Below are 11,666 nucleotides of genomic sequence, written 5' to 3' on the forward strand. Positions count from 1 at the left end.
CAGAGGCCACGGCTTCAGCTGGCAAACACCACGAGGCTGGGAGAGGGGCTCCCACGGAGCCCCCCGGGGAGCTGCTCTGCTCTGAGCAGCTCAGCGCATCGCTGCCGAGGTCCCTGACACTGAGAGGTGCCCCCAGCAGGACCCGGCACTGCCCCATGTGTGCTGCTACAGCAGCGAGAGGCAGGTTTGTGTGAAGCCAGGAGAAGCAGAGCCTGGAAGCGAGCTGCGCACGACCTCGCCTGCTTCAGCATCCCTTGGTGCCCGCTCCTCAGGTGTCACTGCAGCAGCAGCTCAGGTGCTGGGCAGCATCCAGCCCAGCAGATAAAGCACGGAGGAAGGTCTCTGGCTGCTGCCGACCCGCAGAAGGTGCTCGTACAGCAACGGGGGAACAAACTGGCACAGGCAGCACCCAGGATCTGCAGCCCGCAAACTCTGCCAGCGCCTCTGCCAACGCAGCCTCAAACACTGCACGTATTTAGCGCGGCGGGGCTGGACAGTAGGGCATTTCATCAAACTGTCTGCAGTAACACTCGCCGTCTGTCCCGCCTGGACAAAGGGGTGCTGTGAGAGCTGGCTTTCAAGCTAAAACCTGCACCTGTCTCCCATTTATTTCACTCTCCCCCCAGGATTTTGCAGCAGCGCTGGCTATCAGGCAGAAGCAAGAGCTCCAGCTCAGATACAACCTGCTGGAAAGTTTCTCCCAATACCACCTCCAAATCCACCAAAAATCCTTTAGAAGAGTCACAGTCTCAAGCCCCATTCTCCAGGGAAAATAAAAATCCACAAAACTAAGGAAATTAGCTCTTTGTTATTTTGCCTTTCCATCCAACACTACTTGTACTCCTGCGTCCAGATCTAGCCTTGTAACCCAAGGGCAGGGCTGCTCACCTTAGCCCACGGCTTGCAGCTGGGGCTGGGACACTCATGGCCCCACATCACTGCTCCTCATGTACAAAATGGTGCTGCTGAAAGGAAGGGATGGCGACATGTGTACAAGAGCAGTAAACCCAGGAGCTTAGAGATTATCCCTAATGCTGTGAAGAATAAATAAGGACAGCGGAGTTCAGCTGCGGGCCCGGTCCCACCGGACCAGACCCTGGCACGGGGAGGGTGAGAGCCCAGAGCCCCCCGTGCCCCAGCCGGGTGGTGCCACGCTCCTCCAGCCCCCAGAGCTGCCAGGATGGGTGCATCGGCTTCCCGATGTGGGTTCACATGGGAACGTGCATTTCCACCACAGCCATATACAAAGAACGAGGTCATTTCCCTGCTTCATTCACGAGTTTTCTTCCTTTTCCACACGTTTATCCCCTGTAGAATCGATCCATGAACAAAGCAGTTTATCCGGGGAGCGATCAGGCCTTTTAGTCCGATAAAATAAATGCATCGGTGTGTAAAATCCGGACGTAAACCCAGAGCCCTGCAGGGGAGACAGGAGCTGGGGTTTCCCCAGCGGCAGGAGGCTGCTGAGTTGACCACACAAACTCGGGGACTGCAGCAATCCCCAACCCTTGGGGCTGGGGCAGGTGTGCTGGAAGGATTCCCTCTCCACGAGCCCACTCCCATAGAGGTGCAGGGATTTCAGGAGACGGCGATGCCTCCAAAACTACCCCATCTCTGAGAGGCCCTCCATGAACCCAGATAATGGTATAAAATATTGTTTACAGCACTTTTTAATGCCGAAGGACTTTCTGCCCCACCGATGGCCACAGCCCTCGGTTTTGATGTGCTCTGCCCAGCCCTGCAGCTCGGGATGCCTCCGTGCAGCCCGTGGCGCGGCTGCTTTCAGGGCCGGGCAATGGCCAGCACGGGGCTGCAGGAAACCACGGCTTCCCCACTAAATAACCGAGCACTTATCTTGTTTTCTAAATTAATGTGCTCAGGCGTGTCATTACAGCGTACACAGGAAACACTTTGATCTAAAAAAAAATAAGATAAGTTAGCTCAGTATGCATTAAGTAGCAGCTTAACGAGTTTTAAAACAAAATAATTAAAATGGGTTCATTATACTGTTGTAGCACAATACGACTTCACAGGAACGGCGCATTCGAGTTCACAGCTCTGCCCGCCGAGATATCCCAAATAAAGGGAAACATTATCACTGTGAAAAATACCCAAGGAAAGAATATCTGCCAGCGTGATTTGTCAGGAAGATCTCCCCTGGCGTCCCGCTTCCCCTGGGAAGCCCAACTGAACCGGGCTGCAGGACCAGCGCAGTGCACTATTTAATGGGGTTACTCTCAATTTACACCGCTGTAACCAAGACCCAACCCTGGTTTTCTTCATGGGAATTCCCACGTGGCCCTGCGAGCCCACGGATGCTCAGTCTATCATGAAACCCCAGCAGTCGTACAAGGAAATGAACAAAGGGAAAGCGTAAAGAATTTCAAAAGATCCAATAACTGCTACAGAAATGGAGAAGATGAGAGAAATCAAACCACTAAAAGCAGACAGACAGATAGCTTTTATGGAGCAAGAAATACAATAAAAAATAGAAGAAGCAAAGCACGCTTTTAAAGTATCAAACGTCAATACACAAGCTGGGAGAAAGCAAGAGCAGGATCCCAGTGCACGGGCAGGGAGCGCATCCCTGCCGGGGCTGCCCCGCTCCGGGCACGGGGGCCGGCGCTGCCAGCTCATGGCTGGACCTGCTTAGTGGAAAAAAGAGAATGGGCTGAAGAGACGGAGAAAAAGCAAAACCAAAATAGAAAGCAAGGAAACAGAAATGGAAAGCGAAAATGAAATCCAGGGCAAAGACTCTTGATCCTCTCATACAGAGGTTTAAATCCCCTTTTAGCACCGAACAATTGCTTTTTCCACGGAGGAGAGCAGTGCTCCCTGCCACGGCCACCTCGGTGCGCACGCAGCAGCGGCTCGCAGCCGCACCTGGCGGAGCAGCAGCAGCAGGAGCAGCAGGAGCGCGATCCTGCAGGATAAAGGTGAACATGAGTCACCAGCGGCACTTCTCCAGCGAGCGCGGAGAAAACACTGTGCTGTTTGTGGGCATACACCCTCCGGAGGCTAATTGCCAGTGAGTCAGATATCACTGTGCTTTGCATCTCATTAAAAAAAAAAAATCCCTTTTGCAAGAGAGATTAAACTTTTCAAAGCATTATCTCCAAATGAGATGAAGGTCCCAGCCAGGCAGATCGGCAATGACAAGGAGACTTTTCTCACCCCTTGCTGCTTTCTGTAATGATGCACTCCATCTCCTGTGTTATCTCTGCTTTCTGCGAAAAAGCAGAAAGGTGGCCCCGGCCTGTGCCCAGCCCAGGTCACCCAGAAACCTCCCATTTGCTGCATACGGTGCTGCTGATGTCCTTGTGGCAGCAGGGCAGAAACTCCAGCAGAAACACTTCTCCTCATAAAATAAAAGAAAAAAAAAAAAGAAAAAAAAAAAAAAAAGAGGAAACTCATCCCTCAGCATCAACACTCGTAAGAGCAACCTCGGCCAAAAGTTATTCACACCTGAAGACAGAGAGGATTAATTAGCAGCATGCAGCAACAGCCTGAGCTGGTGCCAGCACATGTCTGTGTGCCAGCAGCACTGTGTACAGGGCTTGGACTGCCAAGGGACCACGTCCCCTCCGGGGGGCTGCAGGGTCCCATCCTGCACAGGGTGCCCTGTGCACAGCGCCCGCGAGGAATCGCCTGTAATAAGCAGCTCCATCCTCTTCCATCAAAATGAGCAGCACTTACTTTGCCAGCGAACATGTCACTTTGACACAGTGAGTTCTGCATATTTCGCTTGAGAGGATGCGAAAGGAGTAGAGAGCCTCTTACAAAACCGGGAAACAAGATGATGAATAACATCCACGCTCTTCCCAGAGAAAACTTAATAAGAAAGCGTACGAAAGGCAACTACTTGTAGGAAACGAGTTTATTCTTCTTGGAAGCTCTTTTGAAAATCACGCATGCCAACATCTGGGATTGTAATGCTCTATTTAATGCAAAGCCACTCCAGGCTCGGCTGGAGCTCGAGACGCAGGGCTGCGCCTCTGAGGCTCCTCTGCAGGGGAAGGAGCAGAGCCCGGCGAGGGTCGAGGCACAAGTGGGAGCACGGCCACATGCTGCTGGCTCCCCAGCATCAATCATGGATGTTTCATTGGGTACTTAAGTGGATGTCCCAATCCATGGCAATTAACTAATGCTTCATTACTGCAGACGGAGGCAAAGAGATGCTACCACAGTCCCAGGAGCACGGCTGGGGTCATGCATGGGACCACAGCAATTAGGGTAATGTGCCCCAAGGGGACACAATGCGAGCTGTGGGCTCAGCTATGGGGACAGCTCTGGGGACAGCCCAGCCCCGGGGGACCCTGCGCTGCCTTCCCAGCCTTGCTGCTTCCGTGATCCAAGCAAAACGCGCTCCAACGCCAACATAAATCTGCACTGCTTGCTCTCGAGAGCCCTGAGTGTCGTCTTGTGAGCAACAATCCATCAGCTCTCCGACACCGACCAACAATAGCTTTATGTACAGCTCGGAAGCCACCATTATGCTATTCACATTCCCTATTTATAGAGCTGTAAACCACTGCTGAGCGTTTATCATGGAGATATCCACCCGAACATCCTGGGGTGCTGTAGAAAGGGACGCACAGTCAGACTGATTGCTGAAAGACCGTACCCAAACGCTGCAGACCCACACTCCTGCCTATACCAAGTGCAGGCATCGGCAGGCGTTCTGCTGCTCTGGGCCACGTCCCGAGGCAGCCTTTCACCTCCGCCTCCCCGGGGACCCATGCTAGCAGGCTCCTTCCCCGTGCTCCCACGTCAGGGCACACGCACTCTGACTGCTCCGGTTGTTCCCTCTCAAAAGACCATGCCTGTGTTTCTCTTGCAGGTCACATTCCCTTTGCAGAACCATGTTACCACTCTCTGACTACATGTTGTTCTTGAAGCAGCTTTTACTCAGCCTTTATTTTGAGCGATAAACTTGGAGCTCCGTGGGATTTGCAATGCTGCCGCCCCCGGACAGCAGAAGGAAGGCTTCCCGCGCCCGATGTGCTGCCACCCGCGGCAGCAGCGCCTTGTCCCCGGCCACCCCGGCCTGGAGCTAATGGCAGGTCCACGGATGAGGCTCTGCTCTCTTTGCTGCCAGGAATTTTCTTTGTTAGGAAAGGGCAAATTGTTCTCATTACCCACTCCAGCAAGGGACCCTCTAAGACAGCACCCAGGGACGACCCTGGCTCCCCAGGGCTCGGTGCGGGGCCAGGCGCTGCCGGAGCCACCGTGCGGGCCCACGCTGGCAGTGCTACTTGCCAGGATGCCCCAGCAGCTACGGCAGCACAAATACAGCTCTGGAGCCGTGGCACTGCTTGTGGGAAACCAGAAATGGGAGCAAGACCTTCGGAGGAAACTGAAGCATGAGGCGTTGCACGCTATACTTCCCCCCATACATTATTTCCCAGTCACGCCGAGACATTTCCCACATCAGAGTTGGAAACGATGACTCCTGTGAGCAACGAGCTTTATTTCATGTTTCCTCGCTGCAGTCCATGTACCTTCTCCCCCGCAGCTAGCGAAGGCGGAGGGCGCAGGGCCGTGCTCCTTGGGGCCAGGCGGTGCCTGGTGGGTGCTTATTTCCATGCAGCCGCGCATCCATCTCCAGCCAAGCCGAATTTCTTTTCCTTTTATTGCTGTTGCTTGGTACCAGAAAGGCTGAATCACTCAGCAGCGCTGAGGAAGCGCTGGAGAAGTGTCGCATCCTCCTGCGCTCGGGGTTAGCGCTGGAGGCCTCCACCTCCCCCTGTACTCCGTGCAGGCCGCTCCAAGCAGCCCCATCAGTGGGATGAAACTCCAAAGGTGAAGACACGCCGGGGGCCAAGGGTCCCTGGCAGTGGTGGCTGGTGGGGAGTTGCTGGCAGAACACAGCTCCTGGGCCGGGACATGCGGGCAGGACACAGTGATGGTCACTGCCCCAGCACTGGAGCAGGGTGCCCATGGCATCGCCTGGCACAGGATGCCCCGCTGTGGGTGTCGGGGGGCAGCTCGCCAGCAGCCTCCCCAGGGGGCTCCTGCGCCCCCCCAGAGGCCCCAGAGTTCACCTCCCCCCGGCAGACTCCACGCAGAGATGCCCCAGCTCCACGCTGAGAGGAGGCTTCCGTACGGCCTCAACAGAAGGCTGAGGCTGGAGAAGGAAATTGGTAAAGCAGCAGCAGTTCAGTGCCAGGCAAAACCTCATTTCACGAGGAATCCTCACAAAACCAAATTAACGTTGAAGGATAAAGGTAGGTAAACCTCCCGCAGTTAAGTTCAGGCCACAGAGGCTCAGTTTGAATCTCCCAGCAGTTCTGATTTAATCAATGCATTTCAAAGTGAAATTAGATGAAGTACGTCTCCATCACAGGAAATTAGGTGAGCTAGCGAAGTCTGGAGGCGCAGGTCCCGGTAAGAAGAGCCACAGGAAATATTCCCATCCACCCTAATTCCGCTGTGCTAGAGGCAGTTTGGGTGCGGAGCTGTGTGGTATTCCAGGGAAGGATTCATCCCCATGGAGAGCACACGCTGGGCTGAGGAGACCCCCAGGGGAGACCCCCAGGGGGGTGCCAGGCCATGGAACCCCCTCCCAGCATCACCACCCACCTTGGGGAAGACGGGACAAACCTCGGCATTAGCTGGGGATGTGAAAGCACCGAGGAGACCAGGGTCTGTCCCCGGTCACACCCCACCCTCCCTGATGCTGCCCAACACACATGGCAGCCCAGAGCCCCCCGACAGAAGTGTCTGGCCCCAGACTCAAACCACGTTGGGCCAGAGTCTCCCCAGCCTGCTTCCCCACCACAGAGCAACAGACGGCAATGCGGCACAGCTCCAGCACCAGAGCCACGGCTCCCGCGCCCCCAGCTCAGCACATTGATGCCTTCCCCTGTCCTCCCCGTGCTGCCCCTATTAGCCCTATTTAGAGGCTTAAGCATGCATACATTTTCATAGTGGATCTCAGACCTGTCTGAGGTCACGTAGATTATTCACACCCTATAGAGCTGTGGCGCAGCAGCTCCCGTTGCTTGCTGCCACCCTGCACACCAGTATGAATACAAATAAATGCTGCTGGGAGACCTCTCGGATCAGTGTGAGGTGAGGCAAGGTAAGCACCAGGTTATTGGGCCAGCTGGCGAGCCGGTCTGCACCTCGGTCTACTTTCTGTTTACACACTACGCCTTGAAGAAACCTCAGCCGCTCCCCACTTCCAGCAGATGACTGTTACATAAAGCAAGCCCGAGCCGCGGCGCTCAGATGCCGCGAGCAGATGGGCAGCCAGTTCACACATCCCATGGACCCGTATGACAAACGAAGGCATGATCAGCGGTGACGCGGGTGCTGCCTCCCGGGAGGCTGCCGGGGACTGGGGGCAGCTGCGATGCCACCGCCACCCCCGGGGCCGTCACCGTGCCCTCGGAGGGCAGCAGCAGCTCAGCCACCGCGCCGTGCCCCCGCCACCAGCACCACCACCACGCTCGTGCGCTGGGGCTGAGGCTGCTCGGTGTCGGCACAGCTCCTTTTCCTCACCGGTGAAATCACTGCCAGCTCGGAGGTACAAACCGCTGCGTAAAAGCGCAGTTTATTCAAGCATTATTGTGGCTGTTAAGTATCATAGCCGGTGACACTAGACGAATTCCTGTGGCAATCAATTCACCCGGGAACAGCCAGCTCAGCCCCTGCGTGGATGCGGGATGAGTAAGGGCTCCTCAGCGGAGGCCATTAACTCCCACTGCTTACTGCTCTCATTACTTCCCAGACTGCAAGCCTTGCATCTTTGACGAGCGGCTGAATCTACATTTGATAGCGTGAACTTGATGAGTGAAATTCATGGGAAATATTTGCTTTGGCAGGAACTATAGGGCCCATAAAGTTTCCTTGGAGAAAATGTACAGGAACGTATGCTTTTAATGAGTTGCTTTATACAATCAAACAAACTGCAAACAGTATTTTTACTCTCACTGCAAATCACTGCGGAGCTAAATGCCGTAAGAATCGTGGCATATTGTTTAAAATAGGATATTGGTGGCTATAGGAGGGAAGTCACCAGGCAGAGCTAGCAGACAGCACAGCACAGAGAGCTGTCACTCCGTCACACGCACAGACGTATGCGCTGACACAGGCACACGCATGCACACGCCTGCTCATACACGCTCAGTGCCGGCAGCCCCAGACACAGCCCCGGCCCTGCAGCACCCCCGCCGCCTGGAGCACCGCTGGGAACTCGCAGCAGCTTCGAGAGGTAGCACTGCAAAACCACCCCAGTTCCTTGCTGCTCTCCCACCCAACCACGGGAGCAGGAAGTTCCATTTAACCAAGCAAGGAAAGCATGCCAACGTAATCTTTGGCAATACAGGTTTGTAGGTGCTGCTTTCCTCAGCTTAGGATAGCTCAGATTGTCTGTAAGGTCATGAAACCGCCCTGAGGCGAAAGGAATCAGGCTTGGAAGGAGCACTGGGGCAGGAGCACTGGGGCAGGAGCACTGGGGCAGGAGCACTGGGGCAGGAGCACTGGGGCAGGAGCACTGGCACCACCTCCCCGCGCATCCAGCAACCGGAGGCAGAGATTGCATGGGGTGAAACGGGCACCGGAAAGGTCTGCTGCTTCTCTCGGAGCTATTTTTCTGGTAGTCTTCAAGAAAATGAGGGGAAATGACATGGGAAATGTCAGAAATAAAGCCAGAAGCAATTAGAGTTAGAGAGAAGCGAGAGCAGCAGGCAAGGTTAGCAGGAAAGTTATCTCTTATTAAAAATAAAACGCAGAGGGACTGCAAGCTGATGAGGTGGTACAGAGGACAGGCTGGCAGTGAGGATCCAGGGGACACAGCGAAGAAATTCATGAGGCAATTCGAGGAGAGAAGCGACCGGAAGGCTCCCATTTTCCTTGCTAAACTCCTCACAAAATAAAAAAGCAGAGGGCGTCCTCTGTTTCTAAGATTACAGTCTTCTGCTGGCTCCAGCCTCGGGAAGCAGCCCTCCAGCTCCACCGGTCTTTTCATCTTCCACCAAATAAATCCAAACTGGGAGGCACCCAGAAAAATGTTTCAGGTGCTTCACCCAGGAGTAATTCCTAAGGTCACGGCACCACTGCAGGCTCCGCGGAGGCTCTGTCCTTCCCACAGCACGGCGCAGCCTTTCCAGGCGGATGTCTCCAGTGGCGGCGCAAAGCTGCTGGCTTGCCCGGCCCGTCAGAGCACAGCGCAGGAGCACGGCCGGAGGGACGAGGCCGGGGCCATGGGCAGCTCGCTGGGCTTGCCGTGCCCACCTGGAATGTGCCGCATGGCTGTCAGTCCCCGGGACACGGCTGTGTGTGACTGCCCTGACACATCAGAGACAAAACCGAACACCACCGAAGACAAGCACAGACGTAAAACCAAACCCAAGGGCCTCCCCCAGTTCTTCAACACAGAGAAAAATCTCAGCTCAAGTTTCACCTTCCAGGACTTAATCCTAAGCTCGAGCCAAGCCACAAAGCCTCCAGTGACTCCGGCGGGCTGTGGAGAAGCGCCCTTCGCATCGCCCGTGTCCCAACGGCCGCTCCGCAGCGCTCGGGGCACCCTGCCCCGCTGGGAGCAGGACTCGTGCCAGTGTCTGCCGCGAGCACCTCGGAGTGCGGAGCAGAGCAGTGAAAGGAGGAGAGGGCTGATGGGCTCCCCTAGTTGCTGCTCGGGGTAGGGCTGCCGCCGGTGCTCGCATCCATCCGTCCGCTCAACAGCCGTGCAGACCTCCGAGTCCCACTCCCCAGGGAGCAGCCGTGCGGCCCGATTTTCATTTTCCTTATGGTGAGGCTGCTCTCCCTGGGACCCCGCTCTGCAGCACGACCCTCTGCACTCCCAGAAAGCACAATGTGGTGTGTGAACCACTCTCACACTCCACAGACGCAGGAGAGGGTCATGGCAGACGGCACTGTCTGACCTGTGCCCCACATCAAGCGCCTGGTTGTTCAAAAAAGGACTTTAAAAATACAGAATTGGGTTGGGGAGAGAGGAAGGTAGTGCACATCGCACAGCAGCATAGTTTTCCGTATCATGTTACTCCTTTGGCACACCACCACCTTAAACATATCCTACTGAAACCCGGTCAAAATAAACAAAAATAGGCATTCCTGCAGCTTTAAGGGCAGGCATGCAGAGAGCGGGCAGGGGCTGGGTAACTAGTGTTCTCCAAACACAATGCCACGAAAATAACAAGATTTCGGCTCAGATGACTTCGCAGCGGTAATGAAAATGTGTTACATAACACTTTGCCTCTGTCTCCTCTGCTTTGCAATTCTCGATTAATCTACAAAACACATCCAGCTGTCTGTCTGCGTGCGCACTATACATGCCCGGGGCGCCCTGCCCGCCCCTCCCGGCCCCTTCCCCCAAAACGCACCTGCCCGGCCGGCCGGGGGGCCCGGCCCGGGAGCTGCTGTTCCCCGGGAGCGTGCAGCGAACAACAGGCAAAGAAAATCCGACCGCGCATCCCAGCCGCCGGGGTGGCCGCGCGGGGCCCGGGGAGGCGGCGGGCGCCTCTCCGCCTCGCCCGGGATGAAGGTGCTCGGCTCGCGGCGCGCTCGGCTGCAAGTCGCCGGGCTGCATCGTTCCTTCCCAGCCCCGACACCCGCCGGAGCAACTTCAGCCTTCAACTCCGCCAGCCCCGCACCGCACCGCTCCCGCTCCGCACCCGCCCAGCGCAGCCCCGCGGGCGGCGGCCCCCGGCCCCACCGCGGCCCCCGGCCTCGTACCTGCTTCCCGGGAGCCGGCGTATCCACATGGTCACGTCTCCCGGCCCGACCCGGCCCGGCGGGGCTCACCGCCTCAGCTCTCCATCCGTGCGCGCCGCCCCGCGCCCGCGGCGGCGCTCAGCGGCGGGGCAGGCGGCGCCCAGCGGCTGGGGCATGCCCGGGGGCCGCCCCAAGGCCGCGCAGCCCCCTGCGGAGGGGAGGGAGGGCGGCGCTCGGTGCCCGTGCCCCGGCCCCCGGGGCGCTCAGCACCGGCGGGGCAGCAGCGCGCCCGGGGAGGCTGCGCGCCCCATGGGCGGCGGGGGAGGCGCGGGGCCCCGGCGGGCACGGTGCGGTGCGGCTCTGTTTGGCACGACTCAGAGCGGTTCGACACGGCACGGATCGGATCGGCTCGGCGCGCCCGCGTGTGTGTGCGCGCGCGCCCACCGGGCGGAGGCGGGGGGGGCCGCGGCTTTGGGAAGTTGCGCGGGGAGGAGGCGGGGGCGGAGCGCGGCCCCTACGCGCAGCGGAGCCGCCGGTGCGCGCTGTGCCCGGGGACGGGGCCGCCGCCGCCGCCGCCCGCGTACGGGTCCCGGCCTCCCCCTCCCCTCCATCCCGCCCCCGGCTCCGTTGCTTGCACACGGAGGCGGTCGAAGCTCCCCCGGCCCCGCTGAGCCTCCGCGGCTTCGAGCAGGGCGGGTGGATGCGCCGGGACCCCGCGTTGCCTGCCCGGCCCCCGCGGGGCGGCTTGGAGCACCCCGGGGAGCGGGGACCTTCCCGGGACCTTCCCGAGGCGAGCAGCGAGCAGTGGCCGCGTGGCGCTCGGTGCTCCCGGAGCCCCGGGGGTCTGCGGGCGGAGCGGGCTCGGTGCGGTCCCGGGCGGCTCCTGGCGGCCGCCGCTGCCCGGTCCTGCGCCCAAAGTTTCGGCTGCTCCTCCCGAGCCGCCGGAGAACGCCCCGCCAGCGGCAGCCCCGGCGGCCAGCGGCGTC

The 11,666-nt window shown here is 58.0% G+C and overlaps 1 protein-coding gene across 2 annotated transcripts in view; it reads right to left on the reverse strand.

The window, feature by feature from the left end:
• Positions 1–11,099, reverse strand: part of AJAP1 (adherens junctions associated protein 1) — a 44,695-nt gene extending 33,596 nt beyond the window's left edge. Inside the window, exon 1 of one of the 2 annotated variants that reach the window (XM_035344779.1) lies at positions 10,702–11,099. In XM_035344779.1, coding sequence (XP_035200670.1) covers positions 10,702–10,730 — 29 coding nt within the window. In that variant the 5' untranslated portion in view covers positions 10,731–11,099. Of the gene's footprint in view, positions 1–10,349; positions 10,571–10,701 lie in introns of those variants that run through there. The other variant, XM_035344778.1, reaches the window with a different exon arrangement.
• Between the last annotated feature and the right edge of the window lie 567 nt (positions 11,100–11,666).

Source organism: Oxyura jamaicensis, chromosome 21 (genome assembly GCF_011077185.1).
Source record: "Oxyura jamaicensis isolate SHBP4307 breed ruddy duck chromosome 21, BPBGC_Ojam_1.0, whole genome shotgun sequence".
Taxonomy (NCBI): domain Eukaryota; kingdom Metazoa; phylum Chordata; class Aves; order Anseriformes; family Anatidae; genus Oxyura; species Oxyura jamaicensis.